Source organism: Panthera uncia (genome assembly GCF_023721935.1).
Source record: "Panthera uncia isolate 11264 chromosome A1 unlocalized genomic scaffold, Puncia_PCG_1.0 HiC_scaffold_16, whole genome shotgun sequence".
Lineage (NCBI taxonomy): Eukaryota > Metazoa > Chordata > Mammalia > Carnivora > Felidae > Panthera > Panthera uncia.
In genome coordinates this window covers 19,055,243-19,074,737 of record NW_026057576.1, presented here as the reverse complement: position 1 = coordinate 19,074,737, position 19,495 = coordinate 19,055,243, and the positions used below count along the sequence as shown (strand labels likewise).

The window sequence follows — 19,495 nt, the reverse complement described above, 5'->3', positions numbered from 1 at the left end:
ATAAGCCAGGTCACGATCTCGCGGTCCGTGAGTTCGAGCCCCGCGTCAGGCTCTGGGCTGATGGCTCGGAGCCTGGAGCCTGTTTCCGATTCTGTGTCTCCCTCTCTCTCTGCCCCTCCCCCGTTCATGCTCTGTCTCTCTCTGTCCCAAAAATAAATTAAAAAAAAAAAAAAAAAAAAAAAGTTGTTCACTTTCAAATGTGTTTTTTATAGTTTAAAATACATATTTGTAATTATATTGTATTCTAAAACTATGGTTTTCAAATATGTGTATCAGAATCAACTGGGACATTTTCAAAAATACAGATTCCCAGGTTCCTGTCACGATCAACTGAACTAAAATTTTCAGAATTAGAGCTGAGCCATAAATATTTTATAAAATACCCTAGGTGATTTTGATGCAGCCATTTGAAAACTAACGTTCTAAACATTATAGTCTATATATGGAAGAGCTACAATCAGAAGGGTAATAGAAACATCTCGAAGTAAATTTTTCCTTACATGTATGGCATCTCTGATTGCTTATTGGTTCTGACAGGCTAATAAAATGCAGGGTGAAACTGCCTCACCTGCTGAATAAAAATTATTTTGATATATCTTACCACAGAATTCTAGATAATAGATTACTTATTGTAGCCATACAGCTTCATTAAAGAGTGATAAGCCAGTATTTTAAAAAAATTATTCTATTGAAATGTTTGGCTAGGGGCAATCCATCCTTAAAGGGTTTTTCTTTCCACGTGCCCTTGAAAAAAGATATATTCAATAAGAGTACTGTAAATGTGTTGCTGAAATTCACTATAGGTTATCGAATTGAAACATTTCATCAACTTCTCTTAATTATAAATTTGTATTATAATTTACGTATTTTCAATATACATATATTTTGTTTATATATGTATATAAATGTATATATAATATTTTATATATTATATACATATATACATATTACCATTTACATATTTTCAGTTTTCAATTACAGATGTATATACATTTCTATAGCACACTAGGAATAATAAATCCAGGAGTTGAGAGAATAGGGCCAAAAATATGGGTATAAAAAGAAAATACAAATGATCCGTATCCAACAAATTCTTATTAAATGTTCTTAGAAAGTTGAATTGATAGAGACTAACATATACAGTAATGTTATACATATGTTTAGAACATTTAAACACAAACTACTAAGACACAAATTACTGAGTCCCTAGAAATCAGTAAGAGGCATCACTGCTAAGGGATGAATGAAAACTCAAAAAAATGCATTTACACACAGATCCTTTGGGTACATTCCATGATACTACAATGACATTCCTCAAGATTCCTTAGAGGTTTTTTTAAAAAGAAAAAAAGAACGAAAAAGTTGCTCCAAAATTCTAAGTGTACTGGGGAAAAAAACAACTATTTTAAATATGTATTAAAAGTCTTGACTGATATAATTAAAATAGTTTTGACACAGGGCACCTGGGTGGCTCAGTCCGTTAAGCATCCAACTTCAGCTCAGGTCATGATCTCACGGTTCGTGAGTTTGAGCGCCGCTTTAGGCTCTGTGTTGACAGCTCAGTGCCTGGAGCCTGCTTCAGATTCTGTGTCTCCCTCTCTCTTTGCATCTACCCGACTCACACTCTCTCTCTCAAAAATAAATAAACATTAAAAAAAATTTTTAAATAGTTTTAACACATTTTTAGGGACTTTACTAAAATAAAAACATTTATGGCAGGAGAGATGAGATTTCAGAATTACTTCAGGTACAAGAAAAAACTCAAAAAATTCTGGATTGTCTTGATCAGTACAGATCACAAAGAGTTAAATAAACCATAATTATAGATCCTAAAGATTATCCTTATAAAAGGTAAAACCATTTACATTACAAAGAATGATCCAGAAAAATCACTAACACTAATTCACCTCTCAAAGGCTGAGGGGACTTCTGCATCAGCTTTTGAGAACTGACAAGTTGAAAGATAAAACCCTACCTAATCTGTAGCCACTTCAACACAGAGCTGAGATTACTCAGACATTCTCTTTCTACAGAAGCCCTTTCTGAACATTTGCCAAGAAGTTATAAAAGTAGTTGTCCTAGTTTGTCTTAAAAAGCTGGGAAAGTCAATAAGAAGGCAAAACTTTTTTTTTAATGTTTATTTATTTTTGAAAGAGAGAGAGAGAGAGAGAGAGAGACAGACAGAGAGACAGAGCATGAGCTGGGGAGGGGCAGAGAGAGAGGGAGACACAGAATCTGAAGCAGGCTCCAGGCTCTGAGCTGTCAGCAGAGAGCCCAACGCGGGGCTCAAACTCATGAACTGTGAGATCACAACCTGAGCCGAAGTTGGACGCTTAACCAACTGGGCCACCCAGTAGCCCCAAGAAGGCAAAACTTTTAATGTCAAAAGCCAACATTTTATTTTTTACTGCAAGTATCTTCTCTAAAACGTTAGCCTCCAGGGCAATCACAACATTGATAAAGAGATGCAGAAACATTCTTCAGCATATAGAAATCTCAATATTTGAAAGATAATACCACTATTAGCACTTTCAAGGAAGAGAAAAATAACTACTACACTACCCTGGAATGCCATTCATCGCCAAGAAGGTACTGGCAGGATTTCTTCTGGCTACTTTATTGAGCAATATAGTTAGCCATGTGTTCCTGGAATCATAGTAAGAATAGTTTTCCATTGCAAAACAGTGCTAGGGAGGATCTTTGCAGGAAATTAAAAACAGAACGAAATTTTTTCAATAATTCTGATTTTGTGATTCTACCAAAACACCTGATACATCAGTACTAAACATAATGAATGGTACTGTAATTGGCCATTAGTGCGTACACTTATCAACATCAAAGAATACTACTACGAGGCTAAGCAATACAGTTTTCTTGTGTATCAGAATTCAAAATCCTATCTAACTCATTCCTCATAAGTGAAAATATTGTGAACCAATTTTATCAAATAGCTACACTTAAAAAGAAAAAAAAAAAAAGGAGGCAAAAAATACACACATACTCGTCCAACACAACAGTCACCAAGTCCTAGAGAGTTATTCAGAAGTACTACACTAGAAACACACTCATGACACGTCAGACAATAACCTGGACTTTCATTAAATGAAGCCAAAAGACAATTAAAGTCATGAAATAAGGTAAAACGATCATATACAGCTCAAGATTTTTGCCTGCAATACAAAACCGTTAGTCTCCTAACTCCTAACACACTGCTAAGTGATGAACTATCACAGAGGAAATGGTATCCCTATATGATTTTGACAAATAAGTTATAAGAAATTGGGTCATTCTGTCCTCAACAAACTTAGCCAGGTCAAGAGACAATATGACACCAAGTTTTTCTATTAACTATTTTCTAGGCTCAAAACAACTTTATACCAGGCTTCTTTATAATAATTTCAGATACAAGCTAAGAGTCCATCCTAATACTAAATCATCCACAAGACCCTTGAATTCAATGAAAATTTAAATGATGATAAAAATTCACAGTACACAGGATTTAACACATACACAAAACAGGTCATATTAACACTCCCCTCCCTCTTTAGTGCTCCCACTTAGTATATATCTCTATTTAATAAAACTATTTAATGAGTAATCTCCCCCCATAAGACTGTAAACTTAAGAACCAGAAATCGGGGCGCCTGGGTGGCTCAGTCGGTTAAGCAGCCGACATCGGCTCAGGTCATGATCTCGCGGTCCGTGAGTTCAAGCCCCGCGTCAGGCTCTGGGCTGACAGCTCAGAGCCTGGAGCCTGTCTCGGGTTCTGTGTCTCCCTCTCTCTGACCCTCCCCCATTCATGCTCTGTCTCTCTCTGTCTCAAAAATAAATAAACGTTAAAAAAAAAAAATTAAAAAAAAAAAAAAAAAGAACCAGAAATCTACCCTGTTCATCTTTTGTATCCTCATTGCCTAGAAATGAATGCCCTGGTCATAAGAGTCATTCAATGAGCACTGAGTGAACAAGAACATAATGTCTACATCACAATTGTATAGAAAGGTGAAGTAGACAAACAGGAAATCAGGTAAACAGAAGATAAATTTTAGGACAAAACAAAAAAACAAATCAAATATAGAAGCAGGAGATATAACAGAAAAAAAGCACTGGTCTGGAGGGGCTGGGATGTCTTTGGAATTTATACATCAATTCTAATCCAGATTTTGGCAATAAAAAATGTTATAACCTTGAGCAAATCACTTTGTCTCCCTGGATCTCAATATCCTCATTTGTAAAATAAAAAGACTACACGAGCTCTAAGTCGTCTTATACGCCATAAGGATGATTTTAAAGCAGCAGAAACACATATTCCTGAAAAATAACATCAGCAGATCAAATATAATACCCCATGTGAGATAGTGTAACTCTTTTGAGCAGAGGATATCAGTCAGGTGGGACGCACAACTCCATAAATAGTAACAGGTCACATCAATAGCAGCCACAGGCAATCAAAAATTATATATACACAAGCATAGAAATCACTGATATATTCACTCATTCAATAAATCTAAAAAAGAATCAAGTTTTGCCAAAAGCAAAGGTTCAGAGATCTGAAGAGGAAGAGACAAAAGACAAAATTCTGTTTCTCATTGTCTAGTAGAAATTATGACAACATAGATCACATGTAGCACGCATGTGCACACGTGCATGCACGCTCACACACACACACACACACACACAAGCAAACAAAAAGCATCTTTATACTTTTTATTAATTGAAAGACTCCTTAAAATGAAACACATAATTTAATTACTTGGGCTAGAACAGACCAACATTTCCCAATATTTTAGCAAAAATTACGTTTCAACTATATGCACATCTGGGGTACATTCTCTGCCCCACAAGAGGAGTCTTGTTGAGACATTAAGAACCAAATGTGCAAAGGATCAAAAACATTCCTAACCTTGAAAACCAAAACAACTCACAGACCTATATTCCAACTACATTAGCAAAATAAACCTTTGCCTTAAAACAAACGAATCTTCTGCCTCTGATAAATAATAGTAATTTTCATCTTGAGGACTACCAAACTCATACCATAGTATCTATAATCAATATTTTTTAATATAAGCTCTGTTCACAGTACCAGGCTAACTATCATAGAAGCTACAAGAGAACTAAAATGGAAGATGCTTGCCCACAAGAAAATCTTCCCAATCTTACTTGCCAGGTAGTTTTAGATTACTGTAAGCACACAGTCCCATTTCTCCAATATCCCTCCCAAAAACCTGGGAAGAAAGATGAGCAATTCTAATATCCATTTATACTTCAAAATATGTTTAAAAGTTAAAGGAGGTCCTCCAAAACAAATATTATAAACATGACGAATCCAGTTATATAGGAACAAAATATATTGTACCCCAAAGGACATTTCTACAAAGGCAGCAAGACAGAGCATCCTGAATGAATAATCTTACATGTAGGAATATTTTACAAAAAATAGAAATATTTTGTCAGCCATCACAACTATAAATCAAAATCATTAAGGAAGGAAACAAACAAACCACCAGAAGACTTAACTGATATAAAATAAAGTTGAAGAAATTACTATGGGTTCTATTAATAATACCTCTGATTTGATTATTGATACCTAAATCTTCCTCTCAAATTTTTCAAAAGGAGAGTAAAGTGGGAAAAATCAACTTCAAAGTTTCAAATTTAAAGTTAAGCAACATTTCTACTCCTTGTTCATATATATAATTAATATCCATCTGGGTCCTGACAGTGGCAGGACATAATTGGCTATGCATGTCAACCTAGTTCAAGAAAGTCCAAAAACCCACTAGGTTCAGCTATGTAGCATTCCAATGCTACTAATTATGTAGACTATCAATTATTTCATATGAATTTTAATCTGCCTAAAATTTTCAGTTCTATCTCTATGAATTATATCCTAAATTCCCTTTAACATCAACTGCTCAAACAAAACAATTCTGGTTCTCTTCCACACGACTCAAGATCAGGCAATGACCACTCTACTGGTTCCATTGTTTCATGATAGAACACTACTACGCTCATTGCTTTACAGCCTAGCAAGCACTTTGACCTATATTATTTCATTTCAGTCTTCCAACAAAACTATGATGTAAGGCAAGAATTGCCAACTTATTTCATGGACAAGGAAAGAGTATTGGAGAAGTTAGGTAACTGGAACAAAGTTCACTGCTAGAAAGTAACCGAACAAAGACCAGAACGCACGCATCCTGACTCCATGTCCAAGTGACATTCCACAACATCACACGAATGAAAGTATTTCTAAAAATTACTAAACTTAAAAACTATACTCTTCCTACTTAATTAAACCCTTTGTAAATACAAGAATTAAGATTCTAAAGCAAATGCAAACAGTAAAAAAAAAAAGTAGTCTAAAACACCTCCCATCTATATCAATATATTCTGAAAAACAAATACAGTTGCTCCTTGAACACAAATGTGAACTGCAAACATCCACTTGTATACAGATCTTTCTCAATAAACACAGTACAGCACTATAAATGTATTTTGTCTTCCTTATGATTTTCCTAATAACATTTCTTTTCTCTAGCTTAATTATTAAGAATACAGTGTATAACGCATATAACATATAAAATATGGATTAATCGACTGTTTATGTTATTGGTAAAGCTTCCCATGAACAGCAGACTATGAATAGTTAAGTTTTGGGGCAGTCAAAAGCTATACACAAATTTTTAACTACAAGGGAGTCGACAATCCGAACCCCCACACAGTTCAAGGGTCAACTGTATCAAATACTACAGTAAAAACAGCTTAAAGTTAAAATAAGTCTATTGTAGCCACTCTATCATACCACACGCAACCAATTCTGCATAAAGAATGCTAGCAGAGAATAGGTGAGGCTAGCTTTAAGTCATGACTTGAATAAAAGTGTCTAAAAACCTTCAGTTTTCCTAGTCTTAAACTCCTCTTGGCTTTGCTCTAGTCTAGTCTAGAAGTCTCCACAGTAGAGTGCACATGACAATCCACTGAGATATGGAAGAAATTATTAGCGTGCTGTGCCTATTTTTTTTCAACCTGAAAATAAGATTTCATTTTCACTAAATTTACTGTATGAACTGAAACTGTCACCCTCACATAAACTCAAAAATACACGTGGAGCTGGAGAATGGGGGGAGGCTCAAAGTTTTTCACAGAAATTCCTATTCAAGAAAATCTGGAGATCACTGCTATGAACAGAGAAGGTAGATAAGTCCTAGGAGACAAGTGACTCTAGACCGCATCAAATAATCAAACCTATTTAAGGTGTTCAATACCCTACAGTACATATACAAATAATAATTTTTCAACTGTAATTGCATAATCTATGCTGACAGGAATATAACTTACCTCATCCTGGACTCCACTGGTAGTAGTCAGCTTGCTCCCATCAGTAATTGTAATAATTATTGCTGGCTCCAAAAAAAAAGGGTTTCGTCCCTAAAGTCAAAAACACATTAATTATATTAAGGTCTAGACATCAGCTTAATTTTTCTGAGTAAAAAGCCAATTCTTAGAACACTGTATAAATCCACTTTTCTTGTTATTAAGTTTTATATACTGTATATACCTTTTGTACACTAAAAAAAGATTCAGAAAGAAACATGCACTAAACAGAAGTTAACCTTAAAGAAATGGGATTAGGTAGAGGAAAAGTTAGACTTTTCACTTCTTTCTACATTTTTCTATCATTTTAATTTTTTACAGTGAGCATTTATACTTAAATAACTAAAAGTACTTAATTTTTTAAAAGGAACTCTATAGCTCAATTCTAATAATCTTATTTAGATATTCAAAATTAAAAGACAGTATTTTTCTGAAAAACTTGTTAAAGAGAAAGGCAACATAGTACATGAAGATAACAATGCAATGTAATTTATGCCTGTAAGCAAAACATCTAACCAAGTGACTGGATATATGCATGGAAGAGCTCTAAAATCTGGTTCCATGGGAACACAAGGGCTACTCTAAGGTTAGTGAAATTTAATGATAGCCCAATATGAAAAATTAAGAAGGATGTTACTTAAATTGCTCGGCAAGAGAAGGTACAAAAACAACAGTGACAGAGGCAATGGAAGACAAGTGACACAAAACTCTCAAATGCTCCATATATAAAGTGAAAGAACTTCGGTAACTTCCACTCAAATCTCTGGCCAAATTACTCAGTATGATGATCAATTTTAAGGGACACATTCTATGAGGGAATCAGAAAAACATAAACTTATCTTTTACATATAAATGGCTCTCATTTAAGATATTAAGGCACATTTAAGACAAAATTATGACCAAAGGCTAGAATTTCAAAGACGTAAACCTTGTGTTTGAAAATTATCAAATTCTCTGCCATTAACACATTCAAGAAAGGATGGAATGAAGTTTTGCTGGATATGATGCAGAACAGCATATGACAAATTTTAATGTGTATATGAATCACTTTGATCTTGATAAAATGCATGTTCTAATTCAGTAGGTCTGGTTCAGTAGGTTCCACATTTTTTTTTCTAATGTTTGTTTATATTTGAGAGACAGAGCATGAGCACGGGAGGGGCAGAGAGAGACAAGAATCTGAAGCAGAATCTGTTCTGTCAGCACAGAGCCCAACACAGGGCTCCAACACTCGAACCGAGATATCATGATCTGAGCCGAAGTCAGACGCTTAACCGGCACCAGGCACCCCTAAGGTTCCACATTTCTAACAAGACTGCAATGTAGGAGATGCTAATGTCCACAAACCATATTTGGAATAGCAAGGATGTAGAAGGGTTATATGCATGTAATATTCTATAGTTCAATAAACTTCCCTTACACTTATATAGCTCTCAGTCACTAGCATATTACAGCATATACTCTATTTGTTAAATGTATTTACAAACACTTCACATACACTGTGATTTTAACTGATCTTCATAAAGTGGGAAGGGGAGATTTGGCAGTTTAAATTTCTTGATCAAGTCATACAACTTGCAGGTGGCATATACATTTTTCAAACAGGTGTCCAGGAAATAATGATTCCAAATGGGGAAAGCAACCTCTGGTCAAATTAAAATATGTTGGCTATAACTTTTAGAAGATTTCGAGTGCATAGAAGCATCCAACTGTTACAGAAGACTTGCAGGGGATTAAAAAAACAAACAAACATGAATTTACCTTCCCTTCCTTCTCCACAACATTCATGGTAAGTGGAATACATTTGGAGAAACATTACACTATACTACCTGTCACACCATTCACCCCCAACATAAATAATAAATTCTAATAATGTAAGTCTTCTCATAGATCTATAAACAGCCCATGTTCATTGTCACTGCTGAACTTCACCTGGTTCCCTCTCGTAGAATGTCTTCCCTTTTCCCTGCCCACAACCCACTCAATTCCGAATTTTTCTTTAAGGCCCAGTTTAAGTCCTCTTCTTCCATGAAGCCTTCCCTGATTAGCCTGCCCTTAAATAATTTATCGTTCTCCCTCTCCAACTTCTAATAGTGGCAGTTTTCAAACTTAATAAAATATAGATACATAGAATGTTTCTTCAAATAAAACTGGATTTGGAGTGGTGTTATGGAGTACATTTTGTCTCTTTTTTTTAAGTACACTCCATGCCCAATGTGGAGCCTAACACAGGGTTTGAACTCACAACCCTGAGATCAAGGCCTGAGCTGAGATCAAGAGTCAAATGCTTAACCAACTGAGCCACCCAGGCGTCCCCACGGAGTACATTTTGAATACTACTTCCCTGCAGCATTTAACCTCTCTCCTTCTCAAATTATTTTTAATTTAAATATACAACACCTTGCACAACAATGTGAAAATACTTAACACTACTAAATTCCACACTTAAAAACGGTTAAGATGGTAAATTGTTATGTGTATTTACTATAGTTTTTTAAAAATACACTGTCTTGTATTGTTCATCATTGCTTCCTGATTCTGAGTAAACTGAAGTCAAGGAGCATGTCATTATTTCTTCCTCAGCACTGAGCACAAAATATTTAAGCACTGGGCACTTAAAATACTCATTGATTCACTGACTGAGGTTTAATACAAACCTGCCCAAGTTCATGGAACCACTGAGAATTTTTCAAACTTCAACAAGCTTTGAAAGAAGATATAGATACTTTACCTATATCTCAATATAAATGAGGGCTTCCCTAGCTTAACACATTAACAACTCATGAATTTGCTAGGATACAAGGGTACACTGCCTCTGTCCTGTGTCAGTCTAGCCATCCACTCTCCATTTACTCATGTTTGTCACTCAAATGTTTACTGAGTGGCTGCCATACGACAAGCATCGTGTCAGGTGCCTGATAATCCAATCTCACCAATAATAAATGTACCTATGTACATAGAACTCTCTTCTCCTGGTCTCTACAAATACCACGATAGATCAAAAATTGGCAAAGGGAGATAAAGAAGGCCAAGATATCCTGATAGCTTCAGAATTATTTTATCTTGCTTCTACCCTTAAGCTACAACTACGTGGACCAAATAATTGGAACAGTGCTTCTGCAGCACCTCTACACCTAACTCAAATTTTCTTCTATATTTTCTGAATGAAAGTCTGACATCAATTTTTATTCCTGTATAAGCACACTGAGAATTATTCTTCAGAGGCCAGTCGGTTACACTTGTAATTAAAGAACAATGATCTATGACGTATTGAACTTTACGAATGGTGATATGCATCCAAAAACCAGTACATACTTTAAGGACCATCATATCTAAAAATCAAGTTAAAATGTATTAAAATTCAGCAAAGCCTTTGAGTTAAAATGTAAGCTAAATTAAAACATCAAAATATAAGTGACTCTTTCCTTGATAACCAACTTTTAGTTGAAACTTTACTGGAGTCATACACATAGTACTCTCCATAGTGACTATACCTGAAATTACTAATAATCAGGTACTTGATAATAACAATAAAACAGTCATACGATCTCATTTAACCCTAAAAACATGGTACAGTAAAATATTCACAAGATTAAATAATATAATCCAAAGTTACCCAGCTGGTAACTAGCAAAGCCAGAACCTTATTCCAGTTCTAAATATCATGGTCTTTCCACAGCATCTAAAAGTCCTGTTGGTAGCAACTAAATCCTCTTGCATACAGTTCTACACGAACCTAGACTGTGCCATGTTCACAGAATAATTAATAGTGTTACAATCAGTTTGGTTTTATTTAATATATTCTATCTACAGCAAAATTAACTACAGTGGAGCTATTCCTTTACTTGGTTTCCTGTTGCTTTGTGATTTCTCACCCATAAAAAAAAAATTTTTTTTTTTTTTTAGAGAGAGAGAGAGACAACAAGAGACCATAATCCGGGGACAGGAGCAGAGGGTAATTAAGAGAGAAAAGAGAGAATCACAAGTAGTCTCCACACTTAGCACAGAGCCTGATCCCACAACCCTGGGATCATGACCTGAGCCAAAACCAAGAGTCAGACACTCAACCGACTGAGCCACCCTGGTACCCCTAAATTGTCTATATATAAATCAATATACCTCTCCCCAACAAAAACACACTGCAACAAAATACAATGTAAACAAAATGGAATGTTTACTTTTGAAAACGAATGTCAACCAACTTTCAGAGAGCATAGGTACAAAAGCAAGGTAAAACAATATTAAGATCTTTAATGACTTTAAATTTTGGAAAATTGAGATAAAGATCAAAGGTAGAAAAAAGTAAAGAAAAATATGACCATCTTCATTTCACCTATTTAATTATTTAACCCTAACATGGCTAATTATTTATTTAATAAAATAAATTATTTAATAATTTAATAAAATAATTATTTAATTATTTAACCCTAACATGGCTAAGATCCCTTCAAGAATCACACTAAAAAAGACAATAGGATTAGTCATGATAAAAATTAGAATAATAATGACTTACTGCACATATATACAAGAGGACAGTTTTTATTTCTTCAGGAACAAATTATCCCTACCTCTATATAGAAATATAAATGTTAGAATAAATTTATTTAAGCATAAATTTCTAAATCACCTGCAACAAATGATCAGATGATGTTGCTCCAAGACAGTTTTCTTCTCTACAGTTTACACTGCTCCTCCCCCGCCTGTGCAAGTGCATTTATGCTTGGCAGAAGCACGGGAAATAACTGGCATCTTTCTCACACATTTTTACGCAGTAAATTAAAGCACATTTCTGGTTGTCTACCAGTATCATGAGACAATTTTCATGTGTTACAAAAAATAATTTAACATTTCAAGGTCAAAAGTTGTGACTTATAATGTCATTAACTATCTGTTGCCAAGCCAATGCAGTTCAGTAATTCCCAAATCTTTACGTTTTTATTCCTTGTATGTTTATGAAGTCACTCAATTTGGGGACAGTCCATATTAGAATAGACCACAAAATTCACCTTGGTCATAAAGTTATAAATAGCTTTTATCTAAGTTACAAGATCTCCAAAAAAAAATAGTAATATTAGGCTCTGCTACATCAAAGGCAACCAGTAGAGGGACTCTTGCCATTAGCAGAATTAAAATCAGATGGTTCTCTCAGAGCTGTACTTCTTGGTGCAAAGAAATCTAAATATGTCCCTAAAGGATAGAGTGCAAGGTATAATATTCTACCTATTTACTAATGGAAATCTTCTCATTTAGAAAATTTATTAAAAAAAAAAAACAACAACTGATTTTACTACTGGTCAAAAACCTCAGGTAAAAATTCTGCTAAAGATAACATAAAATGCAAATGTTAAGTTCTTGCAATAATTTAATATTACCATGGGGTTAGCCAAAACAATGAAATTAAGGCATAAAATCTCAATAAGAAAATTTAAAGAATTAAATTAAGTAATCTTGGGGCACCTGGGTGGCTCAGTAAAGTGTCCAACTTCAGTTCGGGTCATGAGCTCACAGTTCGTGGGTTCAAGCCCCGCATCGGGCTCTGTGCTGAATGCTTGCTCAGAGCCCGGAGCCTACTTCAGATTCTGTGTCTCCTCTCTCTGCCCCTCCTCCACTCACACTCTGTCTCACTCTGTCCCTCAGAAATAAATAAATGAAAAAAATAATAAAAAAGTAATCTTACCCACTAGAACCCATTTTTGCAAAAAAGTTTTTGAAAATTTTCCAAAAAAAATTTTTTGAAAATATAAAAGGCTATATTTCCCTCAAATACAAACTAACCCAGTTCTCAGAATCAGAATTTTTAATTTTACCCAATAAATTTAAAATGTAGTGGGGGGGGGCTGGAAGAGATACAGGAATTTTACTGTACTCTTAAATAAGTCTTAACTATTATCTTCCAAAGCAAAAGCAAGGCACCCCTGAGTATTCAGTAAAACTTTCATTGGCTATCTCTGCTATGGTACCAAAGGACTCATTTTCTCCCTGTGCACCATGCTCCATGTTATCAGTCCTTGGAACAACCTCATAAGGACAGCCATGGCAAAGCTACTTTTCCCATGGATTAAAGGGGCTACTGAAGAGAAAATGTGCACCAAATGTCAGCCCACCAGCTCTCCAGTGATGGCATTTTCAGCTACTTACACCTACTATTGTCTAGTTATTTTGCCATATGCCCAGAAAGGTACAGTCAAAAGAAATCAACCAAAGAGATGTTAGGATGTATAATGTCTTACACATATAGGCTAAAAGCGTATTCCCTAGCAAGAAAATCAGAAACTTCCAGAAACAGACTGTGCTTTTTCAACCTAAAACTTCCTTTTCAAGTTAAGTAATAGCAACAACAGCAACTATGTCAAAAGGAGGAAAGAATCGCCGTGAGAAGTAAGTACTGCATCAGTAATGGGTCTCATGCATATGCCACTGGACAAGTACTCAGTAGGACAGCTATTAAAAATTTTTTAACGGTTAAGTTGCTAAACTAGATGTTTAGGTCCCCTATTTACATCTTTGTAAAATCTACATAAGAACATAAAGCTGGCATTATCAATCCTATTTTCCTCTACTACCATATCTAAAAAAGAGGTAACAATATATGTTCCTCTAAAATATGACCAACTACTTCATTCTCATTTAGAAATGCTGACACTCCCTATATAATCTGTCAAAATTCAGATTCTATAGAGAAAATATAAAACACAGAAATATTAATATTATTGTTCTGTGTTAGATATAGATGTCATCTACTTCATAATACTCATCTCCTTTAAACTTATTTCTAAAAGAAAAATATCTTAGGATGCAATTCACTTCCAAAGACTTGTCATAATACTGATAATAAACACAATTACAACTACATAGAAATGAGAAAAGCAACTTTTAATACATACTTTGCAAATACAAGTCAACTAGTATATATAACATTTAGTTCAGTATTGCTCAACTTCAGGCAACTGCATACCACAACCAGAATTTTGTCAATATCTGCTTATTACCTGTACTAATATTTATGTACTCAATATTTCCCTTGAAGTCAGTTATTTTATTTTTGCCTCAATCTATATCAATAAGATCTATGAAATCACAGTTTTGATGTGCTAATTATATCTTCTATTCAATAATTCACTGTCGTTAATACAGTTTTGCTTCTTTTAAGGGGTGGGAGGTTCGTTGTATTACAGGAATGAATCACAACTGGTTAATTAAACATTCCAAACAAAATATATTAATTATTTAAGTCAATAAAGGCCTGACAGCCTTATATTTAAATCAATATTCCAAGGCCAGAATTACAAGTTTTATGTTTGTTTTAGAATTTAAGATTATTACTTTTATAGTTATGATCTCAAGTGGTATGGCAAAAATGAGTCTTTTGATAAAAAAAAAAAAAAACTCTAAAATATTCATCTTGGGAAATTAGTGCTTATAAAAAAAAATAGCACCTCTGAATATATAGAAAAGATCTCTGAAAGGGGAGCCTGGGTGGCTCAGTTGGTTGAGTGTCCCACTCTTGATTTCAGCTCAGGTCATGATCCCAGGGTCATGGAATAGAGCCCCACATCAGGTTCCACGCTGACCATGGAGCCTGCTTAAGATTCTCTCTCTCTCCCTCTCTCTCTCTCTTCTCCCCACCCCTGCACTTCCCCCACTCTCTCTAAAAATAATAAATTTTTTAAAAGATTAAAAAAAAAATAAAAGATCTCTGAAAGATACATTACAAACTGATTAACCATGGCTGCCTCTGAACAATGGAAGTGAGCAACTGTGTAACTTTCTATAATGCTTGAACTTTTTAACCATGTGCATTTATTACACATTCAAAACAAGTAGTCAAAATTAAAATGTGCTTAGTATCTAAAAATAAACCTTTAAAAATCTGCTAGTGTATGAAAACCTAGCATCTTAGAATAAATTAAGGTCTATAACTACAGAAAAACATCAAAATTAAACAATTAAAATTCCACATTAAAATATATATTCTTTTAGTTTCAAGTAATTCTATTATACAGTTGTGTACAAATACAGTTCCTTTACCTAACCATACAATTCCTTATGTTAAAAATATTAGCATCATTAAAAACAGATGGAATAAGACTTAAGAAAAGGCCAGGGGAATCCCATATATTTATTTTAATATAACGACCAAGAGCAATATCCTAGAATTTGATTCAATTAATAAACCAAACAGCAATCATGTAAGAAATACTATAGGAGCGCCTAGGTGGCTCAGTCGGTGATCTCACGGTTCACGGGATTGAGCCCCAGGTCGGCTCTGCACTGACAGCAGAGCCTGCTTGGGATTCTCTCTCTGCCTCTCCCCCATCATGCTCTCTTTTTCTCAAAAATAAACAAACACGGGGGAAAAAAAGAAATACTGTAAGAACTGAAGAACAGTTTGACTTTAGGACAAAAATGTTAAGGAAACTCCATAACATACAGGGCTAAGAAATACTGCATCAAAAACCAGGAATATAAATTCAATAGGTCTAAAATATTAAATATTTAATAACTTCACAGAATTTGAGTTTTACATTTGAACTGGAATCTAAAATTTAAATAAGATTATTCTACAAATAAATAACTGGTTTTGGTAATATTTAAACAGTAATAGCAGTAAAAAAAAAAAAAAAAATTGGGGGGTACCTGTGTGGTTCAGTAGGTTAAGTGTCCAACTCTTGACATTGGGTCAGGTCATGATCTCACAGTCATGAGCAAGCCCTGTGTCGGGCTCTGTGCTGAGCGTGGATGAGCTCATGTGCTGCTTGGGATTCCCTCTCCCTCCCTCTCTCTGACCCTCACCCTGCTTGTTCTCATTCTCAAAATAAATAAACTTAAAAAAAAATACTAACATTCTAGATAAAAAAAAACCTAATATGCTCGTTATATTAAATGGACTAGGTAATATTAATTTGGGAAAAAATTCCAGCAAAGAATGTAATAGTAAACATGTTGCAAACATTGCAGAAAAAGAAAAAAAAAAAAAAAAAGCCAGGATGAAAACCTATTTTCAAAGACAGATGAAGTTATATATAGCAATAATGCTGAAAATTAATTTGACATCAATAAATCACACAGACGTACCTATACTATCCAGACTAATCATCTCCTTGAGGTGTTGATTACCACCAAATGTATAGATATTACCTTTGCAAAAGTCTGGTTAAATCATGTCTTTAACTATTAAGAGCTATTTTTTCCTAAACATCTACACATATGTTCACAAAAAAATCATTCACACACACATCAGCTCTCCTACACAGAAGATGGAATTCAACCACAGGATTCTATGTAAGTATCTTCATGACTACAACTGAAAATGAGAAGGAACTGCCTAATAAATGTTTCATGTCAGTAAAGTTAGCAATAAAGCATTAAATTTAATAAAGCAAAAAAAATTCATGATAAGCACTTGGAAAAATTGACAGTCTATTTTTTCCCATGTGCTATAGCTGAAGGCCAACTGAAAATAATTTAATTGGATAAATCATAATTCGAGATTAGTTTTAAGGGGCTCTGCTTTGTAAAAAAAAAAAAAAAAAAACATGAATTTTCACTTTTTAGGAAAGAATTGATGGTAACCCAATTTCAGAAGGTTTTTTAGAAGGAACTATTAAAATTTCTCCAAATCCATTACAAAAGGTATTTGTACTCTGTACTCCCTAGGCTCTGACTCAAACATTTACTGATGCTTAGTACTAAGTCCCTTCCCAAGTGTTTATAGATTTAAAATTTTCAAAATAGGTGACATGTTTAGGAAATGAGAAACTAACCACATAATACTTGGGCCTTTCGCCAAGAAAAGTATATAAGCCCTTCTAACTATACATACAAATCCACAAAGGTTTTACCTTAGAAATGAACCTCGTGAAAAAGCAGAGGTCATATGAATGACTGGATAGTTGTCACACGTTTTTGATAGTTGCTCTAAGCTCATTAAAATGGAAGCTCTAAGAATGACTCTTTTTTTTATTACATTAAGAGTTACATTCAATATAATGTTGTTTGAGATTAGACATTGTCCCTTCTGGATTAACAATAAAATTTACATATAAAGACCTTTTAAAATTTTTTTTAATATTTATTCATTTTTTGAGAGGGAGAGAGAAAGAGCACATGTGCACGTTAGTGGGCGAAGGGGAGAGAGAGGAGACAACAGAATCTGAAGCAGGCTCCAGGCTCTGAGCTGTCAGCACAAAGCCCAACACGGGGCTCGAACCCACGAACCCACAAGATCATGACCTGAGTTGACACTTAATCAAGTCTGACACTTAATCAAGTGAGCCACTAGGCACTCCAACATATAAAGACTTTTTGCTCTATTATCTGATTTAGGCCCAATTTTCTGAATGCAATTTCTTGGTTTTTCTAACTTACTGCTTTGAGAAATGGATTGACAACTAAAACTGTACAACAAAAATTCAAAATTTTACGTTAGCTTTTACCTGCCAAAGTACATAAATGACCAGGAATTACCACAACTCAGGCATTATCAGAGGCCACAAAGACATCATTTTGCTTACTCTCAATAATCCAAAAGGACTGAATGCTGTCATCATCTTGTAGATGGAGCCTTTGTAACATCACTTACTGAGGTTTGCAGCCTAACCTTTCACAGAACACAGAATCATCTTCAATTCCGGGGATTAAAAATAATCTATTGTTGGGGCGCCTGGGTGGCTCAATCGGTGAAGCATGCGACCTCAGCTCAGGTCATGATCTCGAGGTCAGGGAGTTCAAGCCCTGCGTTGGGCTCTGTGCTGACAGCTCAAAGCCTGGAGCCTGCTTTGAATTCTGTCTCCCTCTCTGTCTGCCCCTCCTCCCCAGTTCACGCTCTGTTCTCTCTCTCAAAAATGAATACACATTAAAAAAAAACAAAACAAAACAAAAAAAAACGATTGTTTTTAATCCTTTCAGAATAATTGTTGGTATGCTTCCAGTGTTCAAACTCAAAAATAACCAGAAGACTTTGTTGATGTTTCCTAATATCTAACGAGGTTTCCTTTAACATGCCAGCATCAATACTGCCATTGAGGAGTTTCAAAGTACATTACTAATAGCTAATGCTACAATTACTTTTTCTCACATACTCAGAACTGTTTTCATCACTGTAACAGTTTGTCAGACAATATAATCCTTCTGAGGACCTTTACTATGAGTCCCTCAGCTTATCTAGGCAAAAGCAAAAAATGGAAAATGTTAAAATGCCATATCCTTTTAAGGAACAGATTAAAAAAGCAAGAGTGCATAGGAACAAGAATAAATCTTGATAAGACATCACTAGCCTGATATAAATTTGTCCCTTGGTTACAAATAATCCTCTTAATTGTAACATTCTTATGTTAAAATATTTTCTTATGTGCAACTATACCTCAATATACCAATCATCGGATTTTAGATCACATATGCTCTAAAAAAGAACTATTATCATATAGAAAAAAATCCTTCCTAGGCTTATCCTATTTTTCCCACATAAATCTACATTACAAATAATAAAAGGGATCATAACATTTCACATTTGACCTTTCTTCTGTACAAGAACATCCTCCCTCCACCCCATCCCAACCAACACCAACTCGTATTCTAAAATATACTATTTACAAAGCCCTAGAAATGGACTCAGATCTAAGTTTCCTCAAAAAATTAAAACCTTCTTTCTCTGAAAATCGGAAAACATGTTTGCTTTATTAAATTAAACATGTTATCAAACTGTTTTTGAACAAGAAAGAGATTTTGGAGAAAAAACTTTTCAACACCAAGGGGAAAATATTTTTGGAGCTTCAATTTAAAGCCAAAACCATCATGTTTGTTCCTTATGGCACAAAATTTTACATTAGCTGGAAATACTGGCTAGCTAATTCTAGCTTCTTACGATGTTTATGATGGATAGATGTTGGGTTATGGAACTTCTGTCAAAGGTTTCGGATTACAAAGCTTTGCCCTGTTAAGTGTTTAACATAACATTGGGCACGACAGTTAATCATTGTCATCTGAGTTCCTACCATGTGCCAAACAGGCACTTTGCTAAATGATTAATATTTCTAGTTCTTACAAAAATTCCCCAGAATTATGCTATTTTCACCATTTGGTGGATAAGTGATTTGAAGTTCAGTGAGGCTAAGGGGAC

The 19,495-nt window shown here is 34.6% G+C and overlaps 1 protein-coding gene across 2 annotated transcripts in view; it reads right to left on the bottom strand.

Moving 5' to 3' along the window:
• The window catches only part of INTS6 (integrator complex subunit 6), an 89,608-nt gene that overhangs the window by 59,610 nt on the left and 10,503 nt on the right, over positions 1 to 19,495 (bottom strand). For both annotated transcript variants that reach the window (XM_049647438.1, XM_049647437.1), the window contains one exon: positions 7,342 to 7,431. In XM_049647438.1, the coding sequence (XP_049503395.1) occupies positions 7,342 to 7,431 (90 nt within the window). The remainder of the gene's footprint in view (positions 1 to 7,341; positions 7,432 to 19,495) is intronic.